This window comes from Peromyscus eremicus, chromosome 1, assembly GCF_949786415.1.
Source record: "Peromyscus eremicus chromosome 1, PerEre_H2_v1, whole genome shotgun sequence".
In the NCBI taxonomy this organism is placed as follows: Eukaryota; Metazoa; Chordata; class Mammalia; order Rodentia; family Cricetidae; genus Peromyscus; species Peromyscus eremicus.
The window spans coordinates 170,679,966-170,704,529 of NC_081416.1; the positions used below are offsets into that span (position 1 = coordinate 170,679,966).

Here is a 24,564-nt window from a genome sequence, read left to right on the forward strand (position 1 = left end):
CTTAGGCATAGTACAGAGAACCTTCATGTAGCTGAAAGAGACTGGTCAAAAACAAAACATGTGGTGCTTATCTTCATTCATACATTTTACTGGGTTTGACCGTATTCCTTCTTGGTCCCCAGCATCCAAGAACGAGGTGGGCAGAGTAACTTTTACTCCATGGGCAGGAGACAAACAACATATATAACAAAGCCCAGGGTACCAAGAATAAGGCACCAAAAGCCAGATGGTCAGTGTAACGCTGTGCTGTTGCCCTGGACAGGAGTTTGTGTACCTCATCAGGTACCTCTCTGTCCCCTAGACAAGATCCCATCAGAAACAGCACCAGATGCCATAGAACAGAGGTTGTCAACCCGTGGGTCATGACCATTGGAAAGCATATATTTCTGATGGTCTTATGCTGTGTGATGTATGGCAAATGTGTTACTGATTAATCAATAAAACACTGATTGGCCGTTGGCTAGGCAGGAAGTGTAGGCGGGGCAAGGAGGAGAATAAAGCTGGGAAGTGGAAGGCTGAGTCAGAGAGACACTGCCAGCCGCCACCATGACAAGCTGCATGTGAAGATCCTGGTAAGCCACGAGCCATGTGGCAAGGGATAGATTTATGGAAATGAATTAATTTAAACTATAAGAACAGTTAGCAAGAAGCCTGCTATGGCCATACAGTTTGTAACCAATATAAGTCTCTGTGCTTACTGGTTGGGTCTGAGCGGTTGTGGGACTGGCAGGTGAGAGAGATTTGTCCTGACTGTGGGCCAGGCAGGAAAACTCCAGTTACAGTCTTAGGAACCCCCAACCATAAATTTATTTCTGTAGCTACTTCATAACTGTAACTTTGCTACTGAGTGAGGCATCAGCTCCTAAGATCATTGGAAATATGTGTTTTCTGATGGTGGAGACCAACAGGTTGAGAAATGCTGCCATAGAAGGAGATGCCCTCTATGACTTACCAATGGAGCACTCCTCAGACAGGTGCTTCCTAGTTTCTTTTTCCTACACTACAACCATTTGCCAAAATGAAAGCATTCTTTGGAGTCTTGGAACATCTTCAAGGTGTGCACCTTCCAAGGCAGCACTGGAGTCCTGGAGTCCCGGAGTGAAGGTCTGGCTTCAGAATATGGGTTGGGAGTCTTGATCTTACTGGGGCCTCCAACTGTTAGTCCCTCTGAACAAGAGTAAAGACAATTAGCAAAATTCTTTGGTCAAATTAAGCAAGCTTTTTTTTTTTCTGTCAGACAGCTCTAAAGCAGGGGTTTGAAAAAATAGCATCAGACACAGGAGGAAGTGGGGTTTATGTGGCCCCCCAAACTGTAAGAGTAAGGGGTTTTTTAAGGGTTGGGGGATTTCCAGAGAAAGTTTTGTTACTTAGGAACTTGGCTGAACATTTAAAAATTATTTGGCCGAGTACCTTATTCATTCAAGGTGTGAGTCAAACTCCATAGGGTGAAGGGCATGTCTAATTCAAGGAACAGTTTAAAGCACCATCAACTTTAATTTTGCAGCACACAGAAATGAACTTGTTCTGACCTTATAACAAAATGGCTTCCATCCTTAATATGGAGTCAGGCTGATCCATCATAGATCCAACCAATTGGATGAATATGTTACTGCTGATATCAAAATGATAAGATGCAGCAAATTCAAACCCTATGGCCTGCTCAGGCATGTGTTTTTCTTATAGTAAAAGTAACACTGTTGGGTCTCAGAGATGCCCAGAGACTAGGTTAATCTCCTCATCCAAATCATACACCAAGCCAACATCCCCAACACCCCTATATATTTTAAAATTATCTTGATTTCAAAATTTAAGTCAAAAGACGTCACTTTGGGAAAGAGGTTATGCTTTTGTTTCCATAGAAAATGAGAGGCTGTGGATTCATTCTGGGTTATGAAAAATCAGGTTTGATTGAAGAAGACCCCCTGAAAAAAATCTCTGATGGGAACGGATGGCCCAGATGATCCAACATTTCAGAGCACCTCTGTTGGAGTATTGTATGAGGCTGGATTATCTCAGCTAGCAGTGTTGAAGCTGTTCTGGATACAGAACAACAGAGATGCATCATTTAGGGGGGTTCTCTACAAATTGTTATTGGTAATGGTCAGGAAAAAAGCTGAACAAAGGAGATTAGATTCAGGGATCTTTTCTGAAAAGAAAAAGGAGGGATATAGATATCATATATATATGATAGGTTAAAAGGGTAAATTATTGAATCTACTTTAATTAAAAAAAACTATTAATCTTAACATATTTTACATTGGTATGGATTTTGGTTTATTGATACAAATTTAAAGTTAATTTTATTATACTATATGTATATTTCTACTCTTACTCAAGATATTGTACGTATATAGCTCATTTAAAAGGTAATGTGTAATTAAGAAATACATATTAATAGTCATTTTTTAAGGTCACACAGAGATATATTTCAGATAGATAGGCAATCTATCTATCTGAATGCTTCAAAGTTCTACAGAATATGACATTTAAAATGTTTTAAGAGGGTCTAGAGAGATGGCTCAGAGGTTAAGAGCACTGGCTGCTCTTCCAGAGGTCCTGAGTTCAATTCCCAGCAACCACATGGTGATTCACAATCATCTATAGTAAGACCTGGTGCCCTCTTCTGGAGTTCAGGGACACATGCAGGCAGAACACTGTATACATAATAAATAAATAAATCTTTAAAAAAATGTTTTAAGAACTTAAACTTTTCATGACAGTAACACATGTCTGCTCCTGGCAGCACCAATCTACTTCAGAAAAGATATTGGGCATTGAAAAAACTCTATATGGAGTTTGCTTTCTTTATGACAAATCTAGCCATGTGGGCAAAGAAACTGCCCTTGCCTCAACTGCTGACAGTTACTGTACAAACTGGACTAGCAGGATGCAAGACAGGTGACTGCTGAACTTTGCCAAGACAAGGTGGGACAGTCCTTCAGAATTCTCTGCTTCACAGGAAAGTCTGTCAGATATGCTAGGCCTGTAGGACAAAGGTGGATGACCCAATGTTACAGAGGAACTTTGGGTGACTGTCCAGGCAGCCTGATGTCCCTGTCATTAGGTAACATTTCACCCTTCTGGGGTTTTTGATGGAGTTGAAGAATAGATAGTAATAGTTATAGTTTTCTTTAGTTATGATAAAAGATAAATTAGGCACAAAACTTTGGACTCACAATGATAAGATAGATAATAGAGCATTTTCTCTAATTTTGCCAAATACAAATAGACTGGACTGTAATTCTTACTTGATAATTGTTTTCGTTGTGTATAATCTTACTATGTTAGTTAAAAAATCTTCCTTTTTAATTAGACAAAAAGGGGGGAATGCTGTGGAATAATCCTCTTGTACACTGTAAAGATTTATCAACCGAATTGGTTTGATAAAATGCTGATTGGCCAGTAGCCAGGCAGGAAGTATAGGCAGGGTGACCAAACTAAGGATGATGGGAAAGAGAAGGGTAGAGTCAGGAGTCACCAGCAGAGGAGCAGGAGATGGACATGCCGTACTGAGAAAAGGTACCAAGCCACTTGGCAAAGCATAGATAAAAATACGGGTTAATTTAAAATGTAAGGGCTAGTTAGTAATAAGCATGAGCTATTGGCTGAGCATTTACAATTACTATAAGCCTCAGAGTGGTTATTTGGGAACAGGGGTCAGGACAGAAAAACTCTACCTCTGTTTACACACCACATACACAGACACACCATACACAGACACACATACACACATACTGTGTACACATACACCACACACACATACATACACACATATACCACATACATCCCACATACACTGCATATACACACACACACAGCAGATGCACACACACACACACCCCACATGCACATACACCATACACATACACCAGACACAGACACACATATGCACACACCACACACACATACACACACCACACACAGACACACCACACACAAAAAACCCACATACACCACATACAATACTACACACACACACACACAAAGATGCATCAATATTAAAGCCCAATGGACTGACGAGAACTCCCTGATAGTGGAGATTTAGAACATTGCTGATTATCCTGGGGCTAGCTTTAGACTCCCTGGCCATTCTTGTGGACCTCTGAGTCTGACCTGCTATCCTTTTGATAAGCAGGTGAAACCTTTGAAATGTGTCAAGGGATCAGTAGCTTCCACCAACCAGAGTGTCAGGAGATCCATGCCCCTCTTTGCTGGAACCCATCTACCTGATGGGTTCAAATACATTAATGTATTTGAAAAATATCTCGATTGAAGATTTTCTTTGTTCTAGTACAATAGACATTTCATCAGACAAGAACTGCATTGGTACATGGCATTTAGGGAGACTTGGATCTGTGTTCCTGGGCCTTAGTCAGGCATATTTGGCTGCAGAATAACCACGTTCTGTTTCCTTTGTTGTGAGAGCTGGGTTCTTTGGTTTTGATTGGCACTGCCGTTCTTCTGCTTGGCCTGGCTCCTCAGCAGCCTCCGGGATGTACCTGATGCAGGAAGAGGCTTTCCCTGCTAACTCAGCAGCAAAGAAGAGAGAGAGAGAGAGAGAGAGAGAGAGAGAGAGAGAGAGAGAGAGAGAGAGAGAGAGAGAGAGAAAGACAAAACCAAAACCAAAAAAACCCAAACAAACCAGTTCTGTCTCTAGTCACAAAAGAGAGGAAAAAGCAGACCCCCCCAACATGGGCTCCTTACCCGGTAGTTTTCTGTTCTTTGTGTTCGGGCTTCAGTTGGCTCTGGCCAGCACCATCACCAACACAATGGGGAGTGCAGAAACAGCTGAGGCAGCTTGGGAGGTGGCAGCATCATGAATGTACTCAGCAGCACGCCCTGGACCTGCCATGAAGTGAGTGGTGATTGTGTCCTATGGGTCCTTCCTGCCCCTGCCTCCTACCCCCTGAGGTGAATGGTTGCCCCATTTTCTCACCAGGGGCAGCAGGGACCTTGATGTCATGGGTTTGGTGCCTCAGGTGGCAGGTGAACTCTGGTTCCTGTCCAGGAAGAACCCAAATGGACACCCAGGTCTGGTAGGTCCCGTCCCCACTGGGCAGGATGGTCCCAGGCCCAAAGGTAGGCTGCTGTGCCGGCTTCCCATCCTGAAGCCAGGCCAGGGTGGCCTCACGAGGATACAGGTTAAAAGCCCAGCATGTCAGGGTGATCCTGCCCACTGGGTATGTCGTGTTGGTCACCTTCACCTCCGGGAGGCCTGGGAGAAGATGAGGAAGAGCTGGTGAATGGTGAGATGAGGAGGGCAGAAAGTAGACAGCCACACTGCACTTTTGCCTCCAGCCTCTACCCCGGGCCATGCGCCAAGAGGACTGGGAAGACCGGCAGGCAGCTCCAGTGATGCCTGGCAGCTCACAGGCATCAGGCCCTTATCTGCCAGAAGACTTTGTCAGAGGCCAGAGGATCAACCTTCCAGCACACGTGTAGATGATTTTGTAGGGATAGTGGGCTTCTCTAGTCAACCAATGGCTGGCGATCTGACTGACTCTCTACCACAAAGCAGGTATCACACACTCCGGAAGACCGGGACGGACCACCATACTGTGACTCTAATTCTTTGGCTCATGAGGACTTTGACTGGTCACCAGTGTCTTATCTCCCCACCCTACCCCCATTTCTAGGGCACTTTTCATAATTTTTTTGTTTTTTGTCGTGAGACTTAGCCAAGGAGAAAGCTTTAAGTATCACCTCTCAGGGGCCTTGCAGAGCTGTGCATACTTGTGATACCGGCATTCAAGGGGCAGATGCAGGGTCTTGAGTTCAAAGCCAGCCTTGGCTAGGTAGTGAAGCCTTGTCTCAAGAAACAGAAAACTTAACTTTTTCAGACAAAAGCAGAACATCAGGCAAAGGATCCCAGTCATGGGACATGGGTTGGGTAGCTTGCATTTGAATCTGTAGTCCAGCTCTGTGGCTGGATCCTTCTGTCCTGTCTTAACGCTGATCAGACAAGCATGACTCAATCTTACCCCCTAAGCCCAGTTGTTCATACCTAGCTTTCTCTGGACCCAGAACATCCCAGAGAAAGAGGCTGATGGAGAGATGGAGCCCTTGTTCCTGTCTGCCAGGGCCTGGTGTGGGAAACCCTCCACCCCAACTTCCAGGCATCACCTTAGACTCTGCCACCCTTATACACACCAGTGAGAACCAGACACCCACAAATACCATGGGAGGAACCTCTTGGCCACAGGAATATTCCCCTGGGTGCTGAGAACCAACCCTGGTGACAGTCAGTACCTGTATCCGGTGGAAAGTTCTTCAAGAAAGCCAGATATCCCTGGAGCTGAGCAGGACATATGTCCTCCAAGAAAGTCTTAAATTCATCAGCTCTGGGTGCACGTGTCTCCCAGAACACCTTGGTCTGCTGGGTGGAGGGCATAGTCATTGTCCATCTGAGAGTCTTCTGGTCAAAGGTGAGGGAGTCCTGCCCATCGTAGCCCAGGCGCCAGAAGCCTCCAGTGCTCTGGTTTCCCTGAAGCTCACAGCCCAAGGTTTCCTGGAGGGTGTGAAGGCCTGGCTTGCCCCAGGCAGGAACCTGTCACTTGCTGTTCCTTGACCTTAGCTCCCCTGAGACTTAGGTCTAAAGAGACTATCCAGCGCTCTGCCCCGTGGAAGCATTATTGCATTATTCCATTAAGTCTGGCTATACTTTGCCCAGAATCAGGGCTTAGGAATCATAAATGAGACCTCTGTAACTCTTGTGAGGGGCACCAAAACAGCTTGACCACACAGCTGCCATGATAGGCTTAGAGGCCCAGACACAGCTTCTGGCAGGCAACACCTGGACACAGGAAGAGACTTAAGCTGCCCCCACCCAGTGGGGCCTGCATCTAAGAGGAAATGCCTGACATTCCAAACATTCCATATACCCCTAGACAAATGCCAGCCAATCAGGGTCCCGAGCCCTGGAAATCCCTTCACCCCAACCTCTGCTATGATAAAAAAAAAACCACCGTGCCTGGGCTCTGGGCTCTCTGCTCTCACTGCTGCGTCAGACAGAGTCCAAGCTCTGAGCTTGAAAATAAAGGCTCTTTGCTTTTACGTACGGGATTTGGTCTCCGTGGTGGTCTTTTGGAGGTCTCCACAATCTGGACATAACCCCTCTAGCTCTGCACACTCACCCTTCTTCTGGCCCTGCTGGCTTGTGACCTCAGCCAGTATTCTCCTGAGTTGCTCCTCCTTTTTCTGCAGGTCCTCAGTCTCTCTTGTCCAGTTCTTAGCTCCTGCATGTCCCTTGATCTTGGGCCCCACGGCCTCTGCTCTCCTGCTGTCCCCGTTGTAGCGCAGGAAGAGCTCATCATCAACGTATACTAGGATCGGGGACAGGGGCTCCCAAGAGTCCTCCGGAAACCGGACTGTGAGGTCATAGCGCAGTGTATGGGTTTCTGAGGGAGCGAGAGAAAGATGACACAATTGACAAGCTGGTTTTCACAGTCAGCTCTGCCTTGATGGACTGAACTCAGACTGTACTGTGCTGCTGTGGGAGTGTGAGAAGCCAGTGGAGTGTTTTGTTAGAGCACGAAAGAGAAAAGGTGCTGGGAGTTGGGGATTAGGAAATTCTGGCCCCTCACCACAGGGTTTGAGACAGTAAGTGGAGAGTGGACATAAACACGAGTTCTAATCAGGTCCTTTGAGACAAAGGGTTTCATACAATTTTTGAGCTGTTTATTAGGTCCATAGATTCAAAATATTCTGAGAAACAGTTCTGCAACTTATTCCTAAACAACGAACCATAGATGTGGTAATTTTAAACTCATAGGAAGTATTGGAAACAGAGTTGGTGTAAAAGGGGGATAATAATATCCTGTCAATTATTTTGCAAGCTGGAAAACAATAATATTGATTGCTTGGGTTGGGGGTGGGGAGGATGGTACATGCTTTTAATCCCAGCACTCATGAGGCAGAGGCAGGCAGATCTCTGTGAGTTCGAGCCAGCCTGGTTTACAGAGGTAGTTCTGGAACAGCCAGAGCTGTTACACAGAGAGACCCTGTCTCAAAACTCCCTCCACAAAAAAAGGAAAAAAGGAGTCAGAGAGAGAGAGAGAGAGAGAGAGAGAGAGAGAGAGAGAGAGAGAGAGAGAGAGAAAAACAGAGAGAGAGAGACAGAGAGACAGAGACAGAGAATTTTCTGTTGAACACAATTTGGCAGGTCTTGGCAGGGTGGGCAGAATAGACTCCAAAACTGTTGGGCTGGAACTCAGAGCCCTATGGCTGCAAATGGCCCCATGGCTGTGGTGGTATTGTGTCCCCCAAAATATTGTGTACCCTAATAAACTTATCCGGGGTCAGAGACAGAACAGCCACTAGATACAAAGGCTAGAAAATGGTGGCACTCACACCTTTAATCCTAGCATTCCAGAGGTAGAAATCCCTCTGGATCTCTGTGAGTTCAAGGCCACATTGGAAACAGCCAGGCATGGTGACTCACGCCTTTAATCCCAAGAAGTGAGCCTTTAATCCCAGGGAGTGGTGTATAAGGCGTGAGGACCAGAAAGGTATATAAGGCGTGAGGACCAGAAACTAGAAGCATTTGGCTGGTTAAGCTTCAGGCTTTCTAGCAGCAGTCCAGCTGAGAGCCATTGGGATGAGGACACAGAAGCTTCCAGTCTGAGGAAACAAGATCAACTGAGAAGTTGGCCAGGTGAGGTTAGCTGTGGCTTGTTCTGTCTCTCTGACCATCTAGCATTTCACCCCAATAACCGGCCACAGGTTTGATTTTATTAATAAGACTCTTTAAGATTCCTGCTACACATGGCCATTTCAGCTGCCTGGGGTCAGTTGAATACAGAGAGCAGTGTCTGATGCTACACCTGAGTGCCAAGGACTGGTGGCTGGGGCTAAGCTGCTGGAGCATAAGCTAGGGCTCAGCTGCCTTACAGCTTAGCTTTTTTCCTGTTCATTTGTTTTCCCTCAAAGCAAGAATAAATCAATATAGATTGATCAGTGGTTCCTTTACATGGGGAAAAATTGAAACGGGCCAAACTTCTAGTACAGGAACAATCACAACTAGGACATAAAGCGCCTGAGTCGGTGCTGATTAAATTTCCAGAGGTATTTCAGTATGTAGATGGCATTCTCTCTTGCTTATTTAATCAATATTTAAATACATGCTTAACTCTCATGCTAAGTAAACTAAAAGAGCAAAAGTTGAAATTTTGGGCCATATTAATTGGGTACCATCCTCCCCCACCCCCAAGACAGAGTTTCTCTGTGTAGCCCTGGCTGTCCTGGAACTCACTCTGTAGACCAGGCTGACCTCAAACTCAGAGATCCACCTGCCTCTGCCTCCTGAGTGCTAGGATTAAAGGTGTGCGGCACCACAGCTGGCTGGGTATAGTCTTATCTACCTATCACTACTGAGGATGTGACTTTGCTCTTTCAGTTGCTTTCTGGATACTCTCCCTTATATATCACACACACACACACACACACACACACACACACACACACACACACCACCCGAAGCAGAGCAGGTTATTAAATAATGCAGCTGCTGAAGCTGTAGCTCATAGAATTAATCCCTTACTCCCTTGTCAATCACTTATACTGCCTTCCTTTCTCCTTATCACCTGCTGGAGCCATATATCAACAAGGTAATGGTATTATAGAACTTTGTGCATGTCATAATTCCCCATAACACTATGCAGCTCCTTATCTACGGGAAATTATAGACTTAGTAATAATGGGAAGGACATGTCTTAACTTATTGACAAAGAGCCTACAGAAATTATTGTGCCATTGAATCAAATGCAGGTTGATTATTTGTTCCATGAATTAAAAAAAAAAAGAAATAAAAAGGGAGGACATGACTGCTCCTAGGTATGGCGGAGGAGAAAGTTTATTGTAGATATGAGGGAGGGCATAACCAGAGGCAGGGACATCTGGAGAGTCCAGAGTGAACATGACCCTGAAACAGGTCATGTGAGGAGAGGGTGGAGGGGAGAACCAGGAGACCAAGAGGCCAAAAGGGTAAAAAGGTTAAAAAAAAAAAAGGACCACATAGCCCAAATGACTGGATTATACAGGGAAGGGCAGCTGGGGGGAAAGGCAGCTAGCCCTTGGAGAAGTTTAGGGTAGAGGGCGGATATGCCAGCCATACTCTGTAATAGGTAGGGACTGAGAGCTGTTGGGAGGACCAGGTCTGCTTTGACATGTTAAACAGGCACCTCAGCCATTTGTCCTGAGTTTGAAATCTACCCAAGGAACCTGCATGACTCCATTTTTAAGTCCTTGGCCACTAATTCTGCCACCCTGCTGCCAGATGTTGACCCTGAGGAGCCCATCCATGACTGCCTGGAGATGCTGAATGTCATCCAAGGCATGTCACCTGATCTGACAGATGTTCCTGTCACTACCAGAGGTGCAGGTCTCTATACAGATGGCAGCAGCTTCATTCAAGAAAGGTCCAGGTATGTGGGGCAGTGGTAGTGACTGTCCAGAAGGAGCTCATTTGGGCACAAGCTTTGCCTAGCGGCACATCTGCCCAGGGAGCAGAAATAATTGCTCTGATACAGGCTATGAGATGGACTGAAGAAAAAAAAAGGTGAACATCTACACAGACAGCCGATATGCTTTTGCCATAGCTCATGTTCATGGACAGATATATAAACAGAGGAGTTTACCCACTTCAGAGGGAAAGACTACTAAAAATAAATATGAAATTGTCCAGTTGCTAGAGGCCCTCTGGCTACCAACTGAACTGGCTATTATTCATTGGCCAGGACACCAAAAAGACAAAAGCCCCCAAACTCAAGGCAACAACCATGCAGATCCAGTTTCCAAAGAGGTTGCTCTTGGGGAATCCAAACCCCAGACTGTTCTGGAACTATCTGCTGTTCCTGAACCCCTACTCTGCCTTGATGATGTTCCTGAGTATGATCCAGCAGAGATCAAGTCATATTCTGACTTGGGGGCTCAGGAGAGCCGCAATGGATGGTGGATCTTGCCTGCTGGAGAATCTGCATGCCAAGGGTACTGAGCCAAAACTGGCTAACTGCCTTACATCATGCCATGCACTTCTCAGAACTCATCTCCCCTCATGTCTGGCCACCTGGCCACAGAGAAAAACTTCAAAACATTCACACTGCTGCCTGACCTGTGCCCAGGTAAATGCAAAGGACATACTTCCCCCAGGCCAATGGAGTCAGGTACAGTACCTGGTGAATTTTGGGAAATGAACTTCACTGAAGTCAAGTCAGGGTTGTATGGCTACAAATACCTGCTGGGTTTTTTTTTTTTTTAAAGATTTATTTATTTATTATGTATACAGTATTCTGCCTGCATGTGTCCCTACAGGCCAGAAGAGGGCACCAGATCTCATTACAAGTGGTTTTAGCCACCATGTGGTTGCTGGGAATTAAACTCAGGACCCCTGGAAGAGCAGTCGGTGCTCTTAACCACTGAGCCATCTCTCCAGCCCCACCTGCTGGTTTTTGTCAATACCATCACAGGCTGGATAAAGCCTTTTCCACCCTGAATGGAAACAGCCCAAGTGGTAGCTAAGAAATTAATAATGAAAATTATTACCAGATATGGGGTCGGGTCCCCCATGTCTCTGGGGTCTGACAATGACTCAGCTTTCATGACCAAGTTATCTTAATTGCGCTCTAAGACTTTCAACGTAAATTGGAAACTTTGTTGTATATATCATCCTCAGAGCTCAGGAAAAGTAGAGAGGATGAATAGAACGTTAAAGGAGATTCTAACCAAATACACTCTTGAAACTGGGGGTAACTGGGTTGACCTCTTGCCTTATGCCCTTCTCAGAGTCCAATGTACCCCCGAAAGGATATACCGCGCTGGTTTGGTCAGCGGCGGAAGAGTCACGAGCCATGGTTACCAGAGTTAGAATGAGCTTTATTAGAGAGAAGAGGGGATGGGACAGGAGAAGCCAGGCCTGGCTGAGGGAGGGAAGCGGGGCAGAGAGCAAACGGAAAAAGGGAGGGTGGGGGGGTCTGTGTTCGGCTTTTTAAGGTGGAGATTGCGTGATCATGTGGTGGTACACAGCCGCCTGCAACACCCTGATGACATAGGACATTACAACCAGAAGAGTGAGAGAAGAATATTAACACCCCCTACCAAGAAGAGTTCACCCCATGTGAAATAGTCTATGGGCGACCACCTCCCATGATCCCTTGGTACATGCTGGATTGTTACCAGATTGCCCCACTCCAATGTGTGAGTCCTTAAAAGGATTACTATTAACTTTGGATAAGAGTCTCCCTCAGGTTCAGGTGCTCAACCTGTGGGGTACTGCCAACCTGATCACCTATTCCTGCCTGGAGATGCTGACTAAGCCACTTCAAAACTGACTGGCTGGAATCTGGATGGAAAGGACCTTATATCGTGATTTTTTCTGGACTCCTACTGCTGTTAAAGTCATTGGTATTTCTGCCTGGATTCATCCCTCACACCTCAAGAAGGCAACAAGGGAACCCATGAAAGAGGAGCCCAGCCCCTAAAGGTGGAAAGTGACTGAAAAAGCACTGTTAAAAAAAAATCAAACTTGGCCGGGCGGTGGTGGCGCACGCCTTTAATCCCAGCACTCGGGAGGCAGAGCCAGGCGGATCTCTGTGAGTTCGAGGCCAGCCTAGTCTACAAAGCGAGTTCCAGGAAAGGCGCAAAGCTACACAGAGAAACCCTGTCTCGAAAAAACAAAAAAAAACAAAACAAAACAAAAAAAAAAAATCAAACTTTCTAAGGCTTGACTGTCTAACATAACTTTATGTTCTTGCTGTTGAAATTTGTATCATGATTGTCCTATGGATAACAGTTTTGTTGTTTTATTTTCAACCTATACAAAATTCATCTTGACTTGGGAAATAAGAGGCATCTCTATCACAGAAAACATCCCGATATTGTCTTGCCATGCAAAAGATTGCCTTTATCCAGAGTCCATGGTTTGGACTAAAGAAGGGGAACAAATAGTCTTTAGCTAGATGGACGGAGGATACTTGGGATGGACTAATCTAACTGACCAATCCCAACATAATAACACAGACTTCAGCATAATCGCATGTTCTTTAAAGGGTTCTGATAATTGAAATTACAGGTGTGGTAAAATAAGAAGGGGAAGGGAAGATTCATTAATCACTTCAGTTGAATTCAACATACCCAGAGTAACCCTGTATGTAACTAATAATGTGGAATATAATTTCTGGGTCCATTTAGCACTGAAAATCCAATGAGAAAGCTCCTTCTGTGTCAGAGGAGATCCTTCTATTCCTGAGCTCTTAAAAAGAAATTTATATGGAATAGGGGTTTCTTATAAAAATTATACAAGGATAATAGGGGACAAAATGAAACACGCCCCTACTGTTTTAAAGGCTGTGGCCGATGTTCCCATTGATAATCCTTTATCCTCTACTGTCTATGTTTTGGTTGCACAAATGTCTCTTATCCACTTTTTAATCACACCCTCCCCTTTGGTAAACAATTGCGTTAGGTATTTGGGCAGAACAAACTGGATTCAATGGTTTAAATAATAACAAAGGAGGCTAAGAAGTTGGGTGGGTAGGATGATGGGGGTAGATCTGGGAAGAGCTGGGAGAGGGCAGTGAATATGATCAAAATACATTGTATGAAATTCTCAAAGAATTAATAAAAATCTTATTTAAACAAAAACAAAACACACACACAAAAACAATTACCCTTTGGATGGGCTTATTTTTCTGTGAAAGTAATACTTATCCTGTACTCTCAGCAGGATATAAGGGTTTGGGTGGGATAGGATGTTACACCTATTTTATTCAGCAAATCTTAACAATCTGTTAATAGAATTACAAGAGCTCATCCTGAAAATCGCGATGATTCCTCACATCTATTAGATTCCACTATAGTTGGTGCCGCCACAGCCTTAGTGTTACCTGTCCCAGGGCTTGTTGTTGGACCCAAAGAGAGGTTTCTAAAGTAGCCCGTCTAACTTAAAAAACTACTAATATTACAGCAGATATATTAGCAGAAATGAATCAAGAAATGGGAGGGCTGAGAACAACTGTTCTTCTTAATAGAGCTGCTGTAGATTACCTGTTATTTAAACATAATCAGCAATTTACTGCAATGTGCTATTTTAATATCTGTGATTTCTCTTATACTATTGACAACCAAATTAATAACCTATGTAAAGAACTAGACAAAATCTCTCACACAAATTTAGACTGGCCTACCCTTTCTGAGGAGTGGGTGGGGTCAGGGTAGAGAGGAGCAGGAGGAGGGGAGGGAGTGTGGTTGGTATGTAAAATGAAAAGAAACTTTTTTTTTTTTTGTTTTTTTGAGACAGGGTTTCTCTGTGTAGCTTTGCGCCTTTCCTGGAACTCGCTTTGTAGACTAGGCTGGCCTTGAACTCACAGAGATCCGCCTGGCTCTGCCTCCCGAGTGCTGGGATTAAAGGCGTGCGCCACCACCGCCCGGCGAAAGGCAACTTTTAAATAAAAAAAATTTAGACTGGTCAATATGGCTAAAATTGTTCTCCCTCTTCATTGGCCCTCTAATATTATTTCTACTAGTTATCATAACTGGGCCCTGTGCCCTCCAATGTGTCACCAACTTGATCACCCATCAGATAAACAATTCTAGAATTATTGCTGCTTGATGATATTATTAAGACATCCCCCTATCAAAGATTTGACAGGGAAACATAAGTCAAGAGGGAACAGAAGTCAATGGGGAACTTGCCTGACTCGGTTTTGAAGGCAGGAGCCATTATGTTGGATTTAAAAAAATAAGTTTGTACTTACTGTGACAGTTGATTTGCTCTCTGTTTCCTGAAACCTGACCTTCCCCAACCCATGACCTTGATTTGTTTTTGAGAATACCTTTACCCTCCCTGGCTTTCCCTGATCCCCAATCACATGGTAGGTGACCACATGATTTTTTTAAAAAAAATTTTGTATTTCCTTATTGCCCCATTGTTTCCCTTCTGCAAAACTACTCATAATTTTGCTCCTTAAGAGAGACTCAAGAGATGGATTTGGGGCTTCTCTCTTTAACTCAACTTAGGAGACAGTTGCTGGCCAGCTCTTGGGTGTACCCAATAAAAATCAAGTTTGTTTCAAATTTGGCTCAAATTGTGTTAGTGGTCTTATTCTTGCTGTTGGGATTAACACTGCCACCCCAGCCTTTTTGTTGATAATAAGTGATAAGGGTCGATGTAATCATTCTATGACTACTTCCTGCTGACATTGGGGCATTGTTTCATGTCCTACAAAAGCTGGAATGCTGGCCCAGGCTGGGGAGAGAGAGAGTAGTGAAGGCTGGTTCACTTTCAGTCCAGGCTTCGTGGGACTATCTGTGTGGGAGCCCCTTCTCCGTTTCCTCGTGGCTTTACTCAGCAGGTCCCCATAGAGGATGATTAGGACCACGGGCCTGAGTGCAGGTGTCTGGGATGGTCTGCACTTGGCTGTGCTGGGGGAGGAGGTCTTTTGCTCCACCCCTTGGCGTCTCTATAAAAACCCTGGGGCAGAGACAGTCAGGGCCGTTGGAATAGGTTCCAGGCCCTCTTGAGGCTATCCTTTATTTTCTGTTTATCTCCGCGATAGTCTCTGCAATAAATCCTTCTATCTAATATTTCCTGCTGCTCGCACTCAAGAAAACTCTGGGGAACTGTGGGGGTGATTGGGTAAACGCCCCACAGAATGGCGCCATGAACAGGGACTAAAAAAAGAAAAAAAAAGGGACTAAAGAAAAAAAGGGGGGACTAAAAAGGACAAAAAAGGGGAGACTAAAGACAAATGAACAGGGACTAAAGATAAATGAACAGGGACTAAAGATAAAGGAAAATAATAGTTTTATTACAGAGTTTTTGGCGAAAGTGCTGAGTTCAGCCCTGCCAGTGGATAAGGCATGCCGGTGTTATGGAAAATATATATTTTTTATATATATTGAGAGGCAGTGGTTTTATCCTCGAGAGAAAAGGAAAGCGGACTGGAAGGATGTCGGATGCTGCAGCGAAATTCTCTTCTGTCAAAATTTTCTATCTTCTATCCCTTTCTCAATTTCTATCTGTGAAAAATAAGTACAAGGTATAGTGTAGTAATATAGTGTAGGAAAAACTTAGAAGTGTAAGATTGTGTAGGAAAAAATAAGTAAGGCAACTAGACAGAAAAACTCTACAATTTTCTAACTTTGGGGGCTATGAATGCAAACTGGGGGGAAAAATCTTTCTTGGGCTTTACGGGTAGTAAAAAAGCTCTTCTCTGAGCTTATGGGGAAGAAAGTTTCCTATGGAAGCTTTTGACCTGGGGACAGCTGAAATGCTAAGTCCAAGCACCAGGAGAAAGTGTTTTCTCCCCGAGGCAATATGGGGGTGTAAAAAGCCAAAAAGTTTAAAGTTGGGAAGTTTTGGGAAAAGCTGGTCTTTCTCTCCTGGGGAAAAAAATCTTTTAAACTATAAAGCTTTTCTTGAAAAATCTGGGGGAAAAAAACCTCTAAAAAGCCTTAATCTTTTTCAAACTAAAAGCTCTCTTAAACTTAAAAACTAAAGCCTTTAACTTTCTCTCCAAAGGGCAAAAATTAGAATCGCCTGAAGATATTAGTATGGGGACCACCTGTGATTAGCTCAAAGGGAAAACAACAAACCTCTTAAGACAGCAAAACCTAAGTTCTTTCAAGCTTTAAAAATCCTCCCTGCAATGCAGGAGGCAGGGACAAGTTCCTAAAAACCTCTTCTAAACTGTGTCTCTTCAAGCTAGTAAAAGACAGTGGGTCAGAATACCCTGAGGGAAACGCTTGGGAGAGTGTGGGTAAAGAGCTACAGAGAGCCCAAAAGGGCAGGAAACTTTACCTGAGAAAAGCAAAAAAGTCAAGCTTTTCAGTTATAGCGGAGCTGAGGCATCAAGGGTTTTGTTTGAGTGAGCGTTTCAGAAAGAAAAGGTGCTCCTAATCATCCTAATGCAAAGATCCCCTGAAGCATTGTATCCTTGCTTCTGACCAAAAACCCAGAGGCGACTGGCCAGCGTCTGAGTTGGGGTGCATTTTGGGGATACTAGGGTTCCTGCATTTGTAAACTTCCTGGAGCACAGAGCTGAAGCAGGAAGGTGCAGGACCCAGGGGAAGATTGCTAATGAACAAACAAAACTAAAGCCAGTGGGAACAGCACAGTTGCCTGCTTTCCTACAAGTCCCGGGTTGATAGGTCCACAGCTGAAAAAAAAAAAAAAAATCTGAGAAAAAAAGCTTTTCTATCAAAGTAAGGACCTTTCTGGGACAACAGTAAAGCTGAACTGTGTCTGAAGCAGTTGTGCTGCTGAGTCAGAACGCTGTCTGGGGAAAAAGCCCAGCCAGGACAGAACAGAACTATCCAGGAGTAAATCGTTCTTTTCTGTCAGAGAAAGCACCTCTTTGAGAAAAAGCTTTGTTTCAACTGATTCCCTGAGATGAGAGAGTGTAGCCCTAAGGGGTGATTGCCTCTGGCATAAGCTCTGTCCTTGAGCACCCAGACAAACAAATGCAACCCACTGGGGGACTGGGCTAGGTGAAGGCCTAATGAAACAAAACGCCTGTCCTAATGGAAGTTTAGAAATGGCAAAAACCTCCCTTGTTAGATTTTCAGTCTGTACGCAAACCACACAGACCCCGAAAACAAATGGACAAAAAGCCCTACCTTCAGTAGCAGGGAAAGCCACCACTGTAGTGTCGGAAACTGTTTCTGGGGTAGAGGGGATAAACTGAGACCAAACTGGGAACTGTCTGGGAAAAAGACTCAGAAGAAACAGAGAAGGGACATAATCCTCCCCAGAAAAATATGACCTGAAAAAGCTGCTAGAATTTGAGGCAGATTTGGGGAAAAAAAAAAAAAAAAAAAGCCCCTACTTCCAAAGGCAGCTAGCAGGCAGCTAGCAGAGGTACAGAGCCACAGACAGATACCTGAAGCTCTGCATCTGGAGGGGAAGGAACAAACAAAATGAGACAGATCAGTGGGAGAAAATCTCTCCGAAGGAGCTATGGAAAAACTCTGTTGTGAATGTTTTTCACTGACTGGCTAAGACAAACACAAGCCCCGAGGAAAGTTGCTATCGCGCTAACAAGGCAGGTGCAGTTCTGATTTGGGGGCCAGTGTCAAATGAAGGAGGAGAGACACCTGTTAAAGCCAGCTGAGGAGAGACTAGAAACCTCCCAATGTCCCATAATTGAAAATGTAAAATGCTTGTTCAAATCTCCCGTTGCAAAAGCAAAAAACTTTGTTCAAACCTCCCGGGGAAGAATTTGTAAGCAAGTCTGGTATAAGAGAACCAGTTGACTCTCAGACCCAAAAAGAACTATGGGAAATGACTGATATAAGGGAAATGATATAAGGGACTGATATTATTATGGACTGATATAAGGGAAATGCATTCTGGGAAAGGTAGTTTTTCCGCTAAAGATGGCGACATTGCCCTGAAACACTTTTGTCAACTCGAAAATACGTTCATGGTAAACTTAAAATATAGCCCTTAAAAGAATAAGGAGGAAAATCGTCTAAGAGTTTAAGTGTCAGTTCCAATGAAAAATTGAAAGGATATGGAACTAGGTGCTTCACGGTTTGGGCCTCCGTTGGTAAAATGCCTTATTTACCCTAATAGCTGTGCAAAGTTTTTACGGTAGTTGGATGACAAAAAGCTACCTATAAGAGCAAACAAGCCTCTTTAAAATCCTTAAGAAAACAAGGGAAAGCAGTTTATACACTGAACGTTGTCTTAGATATGAAGAAACTTATGTGAAATTAAAAACTATTTGCCTCTTGAACAAACAGCCTGCAAAATGAGTGATTCCTTTGCAAATCTAATTAAGGGGATAAGAAACAGGCATTCAAAAAAATGACTGCTTTATAGATGGGGAACAAACCAGAAAAATCTGTCTTAAAAAATAGTTGCTTTACCTGAAAGTTCCTTATAAGAAATCAATGCTAAATATCACAGCTGCTAATAACATCAGGAGTTAAAGCTAATGAAATAAATACTAAATCCTAAAAATGCTTTTTCTCAGAGTAAGCTAATGAAGGATACCTTTCATGAAAGAACATCTATGTTCTTGACTCCTTTGAATAGTAACAGTTTTGGTAAAAATACTGGAACTAACAACAATCCAGTCAAAATGTTTCAATAAATTCAAGATGCTATTCACAAAAGAAAGCTGCCATGCTTTGTGGGCCATATTAGAGCTCACTCCAATCTTCCTGGTCCTTTAGCTGAGGGTAATGCGAAATGGAAAGATCCCTGCTTGGGATTATGGAAGGGTCCCGATCCTGTGTTAATATGGGGTCGAGGACATGTTTGTGTTTTTTCACAAGAGGAGAATGAAGCTCGGTGGTTACAGGAGCATCTGATAAGGAGCGTGGAACTAAGGAAGGGTCAGCTCTAATGATGTTCCTCTAAAGGAACCAGAATGAAGGTGACTCAATTAGTGTTTCTGAGGTTTTGTCACTGGTTAATGCAAACAGTGAGGAAATAAGAGTTCGGAGCTGTGCCGCTTTTGGCTTTACTAGCTCCTTTAGAAAAATACTTTGTATCACCTAATAGCTGTGCAGTATTTGGCAAAGAGCTTTACAGCAGCTAAATACAGTAATTTCACCCTCAGAAGTTTTTCGGTAGAACAAACCAAAAGTACTGCTGTAATGGAAATGTTTGTCTGAATTGAAGCACTTAGGGGAGCTATCATGAATTTGGGTGAAGGGACAGCCTCTAGTTAAAAACTGTCTACCACTGACAGTGCATCTCTGCCGGTTCCGGAACGGCTGAGAGAACTGGCAACTTTGGAGTGTGGCTTCGTCCCGAAGATGTTACAGTCCCCTAACACATCTCTATATCACAACTCTATAACAACACTCACTAAATCCCAGTGCTTTATAACAAAGCTGACTATAAACTCTAAACTTTAGAAATGATGTATGTACTTCCTGTCTAGTTAAGAGAATTTTTCTAATAGAGATAGTGATAATTAAGAGTAAGAAATAGGGGGCTGGAGAGATGGCTCAGAGGTTAAGAGCACTGACTGCTCTTCCAGAGGTTCTGAGTTCAATTCCCAGCAACCACATGGTGGCTCACAACCATCTGTAATGAGATCTGTTGCCCTCTTCTGGCCTGCAGTCATACATGCTGTATACATAAATAAATAAATAAATCTTAAAAAAAAAAGAGTAAGAAATAGAAAAAGATGAAAATAAGATATGTGAGTTTGTAAAAATTCTGTTAGATCTGTGTTAAGAAATCTTTAGGTGTTTGCTAAGTAAAATATATGCTAATGGTAGCCCTATATAAGTTTGTAAAATAGATCTATAGATCCTTTAAGAATATAAGCTTGCAAGAAGTATCTAAGGTAGTCTTAAGACATGTAGTGATAAGCTTGTAAGAAGTAAAGATGTTAGCTGTAAATGTAAGTTTAAATAAGAAATAAGATGGAATGAATATTAGTATATAAGAAGTAATAAGAAATATATTTGCTAAAGTAGTTCTATAGTTTCCTTAAGGAGTATAAATAAGTACATGTTAATATGTTATATGTGAGTTTGTAGAATGTTGAATGTGAGTCTAAATGCTTTGCAAGGCAAAAAATGTTATATGTGAGTTTGTAAAGTGTAAATGTTAAGTGTGAGTCTATTCTTAATGTATATGGTTGAAAGAACCTGAGACATACAGAAGTTAGTGTCCTAGCAGACTGCAAAGTAGTCAGTCTGAGCAGTTTTCAAAAGCTCCAGAAGCCGCTAAGAAGCTAAGAATGGTGGACGCCAGAACCAGCACAAGGCATCTGCAGCTGAGATCCGTGGAAAATCGACACAACACAGAAAAACCTGAGCTAACATCAAAAACGGTGCGGTTTAGAATACTACTGTACCTAAAAAGGTCTCTGGCTTGAGAATAAGTTCAGAGACACTTGTTTGAACAAAAATTGTTAACTGCAAAAAGTTTTGGTTGAAAAACGTCTTCATATTTGGAAGTGAAGCCTGATACTAGAATTTATTTCTTGTTTGAACTTTTTGAACTTAAAATGAGATAAAACTACAAAAAGATTTTGGTTATGGATTTCTTCATATTTGGAAGGCTCGTACCAGAATTTATCATTTGAATTTTGGGACTTAAGAAATGAAATGAACAGTAGAGATTTCATTGCAATGGGACAATTTTGAGTTTACTTATAGTAATGACCTAGGAACTGTTTTCTGGAATTGGGTTAAAAATGGAACTGTTTAAATGAAGAAATTTATTATTTCTACCTAGAATCAAGATGCAGTTTTGTGTATGCATATATGCTTTATTAATTGGTGATTCATGAATTGTTTTGTGGAACTGTTTATGTAAAAATGAAATTACTTACAGAACTGGTTTTGTGTTATAAATGGAACTGTTTAAATGGAAAAGTTTGGGTTTTCTAACTAGGCTTGAGATTTTGCTTAAATTATAAAGAAAAGGGGGAGAGTTAATATTCCTTAGTCTAATTTCAAAAGTTGTTTAAGTGGATTAATGTCATGTTTTTGTTAGTAAGAAATGCAAATGGGGTATACTAAGAGACTACTTTTAAAGTGTGTAAAGAGTTTTATTAAGAAACTGCTTTTGGATGTTTTGCTAAAAGTTTTCAAAGTGTTCATGGTTAGATTAAAAATATTGCTTTTCAATATGGGTTTGTAGGAATTGTATGAGTTTGGGTTCCTCTAACTAGGTTTGAGATTTTGTTTAAAAAATTATAAAGAAAAGGAGGAGCTATGAGATTGAATTATGTTTGCAGAAACCTATTGATATTAATGCACCCTGGTTTTGTGGAGTTAAGGAAATATTTAAGTTTGATGTGAATACATTGAAGTTTTTCCTATGTTCTGTTAGCAAGAAAATTCAAATGATTGAGTTAAAGTTGTAAGACGGAGAAAATTGTTAACTATATTTAGCACCATATATGCTAATTCAAATGGTTCTGTTAAGAGTTTGCTTTGAGTTGTAAGATTGAGAGAACTGTGACTATGTATAACAATATTTATGTTAACCTGTTAATGGTAATGATGAAGCTAAGGGATTCTTTAAGTTTGTAGTCACCTTAAGAGTTTTTGGTTTAGAAAGGGCTTGAGGCAGCTAAGACTGCTGTAGTCACCTTGGACCTAATTCAAAAGAGAAATGCCATCTTTATCATCCTCTACTCCCATATTAGGAGGTATAACAGCTATGGAGATTGCTGTAAGCCATTAATAGTTATTTTTTTATATATTAAGAAAGGGGGACCTGTGGGAGCCAGTTCTCGGGTTCCTCGTGGCTTTACTCAGCAGGTCCCCATAGAGGATGATTAGGACCATGGGCCTAAGTGCAGGTGTCTGACATGGTCTGCACTTGGCTGTTCTGGGGGAGGAGGTCTTTTGCTCCACCCCTTGGCGTCTCTATAAAAACCCTGGGGCAGAGACAGTCGGGGCCCGTTGGAATAGGTTCTAGGCCCTCTCGAGGCTATCCTTTATTTTCTATCTGTTTATCTCCGCCATATTCTCCGCAATAAATCTTTCTATCTAATACTTCCTGCTGCTCGCACTCAAGAAAACTCTGGGGAACTGTGGGGGTGGTTGGGTAAACGCCCCACATGTCTGGGGCTAGGGAAGTGTAGGCCTCATTGGAGCAGTTTGTGAGGCTGGACCACCTGGGGCTAACCACTTTGGAGCCATCTGGGATGCAAATTCCACAGGAACATCTGGGTCAGGCAAGTTGCTGGAGAAGTCTGTGGCTGATTTGAAATATTCTGGGACAGATAGATTAGGGACAGAAGGTAAAATTAAAGTTTATCAGAAAATTTTTATCTTGGGTGCACACTTGAAACTTCCAGGTCCACAATCTTGGTAGTTGGGGAAGGGGAGCCCCAAGACCAAGGAAAGGGGAAGAGATCCCACCCTCAGGAATAGGCAGTAGGCAGGGAAACTTAGATTGCTGGTTGACAGGAATACTTATCTGTGCAAGTGTTACAGTTCTGGACAGAAAGGTATCCTGACTTGTCAGGTAGCCAGGCTATACCTGCAGCTGTGAAGGGAGGTATCCTGGATACCTAACACCTGTGAGGAGAAGGGTATCCTGACTTGTCAGGAAGTCAGGCTATACCTGAAGCTGGGTTCCCGTGGGAGATGATCTCCCCACAGTGTGGCAATCCTGCTCCTCTCCTAGAGAAGGTCATTACAGCTGAGTTCTGCTCTGCTCCCCAAGGGAGTTTCTTTGCAGTTCTGGCTGTTGTTACTTCTCTTCACTCTGCTAAGGGGAAACCCTTGCAGAAATGTAGCAATCTGTTCCCGCTTCTTCAAAAGTTGTTACTTCCGCTCCACTCCCCTAAGGAAGTTTCCCAGCAGAGACTGCTCCACGCCAGTGAAAGAGTATCTTCACCAAAAACTCTTTCAAGAGATTTATTTGGGAAGGAGGAATCCAGGAAAATGGTTGCCTCTGCCAGGGTGGAGAAGGACAGCTGCCCACTGAAGAGGCACAGGGCTTGTATAGGGCTTCTTAGGGGGTGGAGTTTTTCCAGCGAGAAGATTTTCAGGGAGGGAATTGGTCAGATTTCAATCCCCTTGAGCTTGGAGAAGTTCAGATTAGCTAGATTTCATGCTCAGGGATTGGTTAGTTTTGTGTTCAGTTGGTCAGGGGAAAATTTGGTTCTGGTTTCAGGGCCAAAGTGTGTTTCTTTCACTGGCCCTTTTTAACCTTCTGGCTCTAGTTTCAGGGCCAGGGTGTGTTTCTTTCAATGGCTCTGGTTCCAGGGCCAAAGTGTGTTTCATTGGCTCTGAGTTCAGGGCCAGGGTGGGTTTTTTTTCACTGGCTCTGGTTTCAGGGTCATGATGGGTTTCTTTGCCTGGCCCTTTTACCCTACAGGTAGTTAGGACAACTCTCCCCTGAGTTGTAAAACTCACATTTTGGTGCCAAAACCTGGGACCAAACCCACAGAGTGGCAACAAATTTACTTAGAGTTTATAGCGTCGTCTTAAGAGAATTTTGAGAGTAGAGTGCAGAGAAATCATAGAGATGAAAGATTCTTTAGTGTGGGAACTAGAGAAACCTTAGAGATAAGAGATGTTTGGAAGTGGAGAGCAGAGCAAGTTTAGATAGAGATTTTGGGATCATTTGTTTGTGCAGTGGCAGAAGTTGTTACCGTATGAGAGTATTTGAAAATAAAGCATGTCAATCTTTGGCCCTTGAGCTGTACTAAGGTCTTGTATAATATTTTAGGGACCAGCCTTAATATTATACATCCCAGGGGCTCAGGAGAGAGAACTAAGAACGGCAAGGACTATTTTCGGGAAATAGACTCTCAGCACACTGAGCTCTATAGTCCACTTGCTTTAATTCCTCTGGAATAAAATCCCATCTACACAGCTTCAGTTCTGTTCTCGTGCCTAGCTCCTTTCTTGCCTGATTTCTCTCTACCTTTATCTACTGTTCCATCTAAGTTCTATCTTAATTCTCTGGTCTTAATTCTGCCTCATCTAGGCCCTTTTCATCTTGTTCTTACCCAGCTAGTACTTCCCCATCTGACTCTTCCTCATCTTCCATCTCGTCCACACATTCTCTCTGGTCAAAATCCTCCTTATCCCTTTCCGTTCTCTGTCTCTCTGTTCCCCCCAAGTCTCTCTGGA

At 43.2% G+C, this 24,564-nt stretch overlaps 1 protein-coding gene across 1 annotated transcript in view; it reads right to left on the bottom strand.

Annotated features, from left to right (window-relative positions):
• Positions 1-787: 787 nt before the first annotated feature.
• LOC131925580 (MHC class I-like protein MILL2) overlaps positions 788-24,564 on the bottom strand; it is a 33,513-nt gene continuing 9,736 nt past the window's right edge. The window contains 5 exon segments of the mRNA XM_059280962.1: positions 788-1,167; positions 4,705-4,844; positions 4,846-5,215; positions 6,250-6,525; positions 7,134-7,397. Of these exon segments, the coding sequence (XP_059136945.1) occupies positions 4,736-4,844; positions 4,846-5,215; positions 6,250-6,525; positions 7,134-7,397 (1,019 nt within the window). The 3' untranslated portion in view covers positions 788-1,167; positions 4,705-4,735.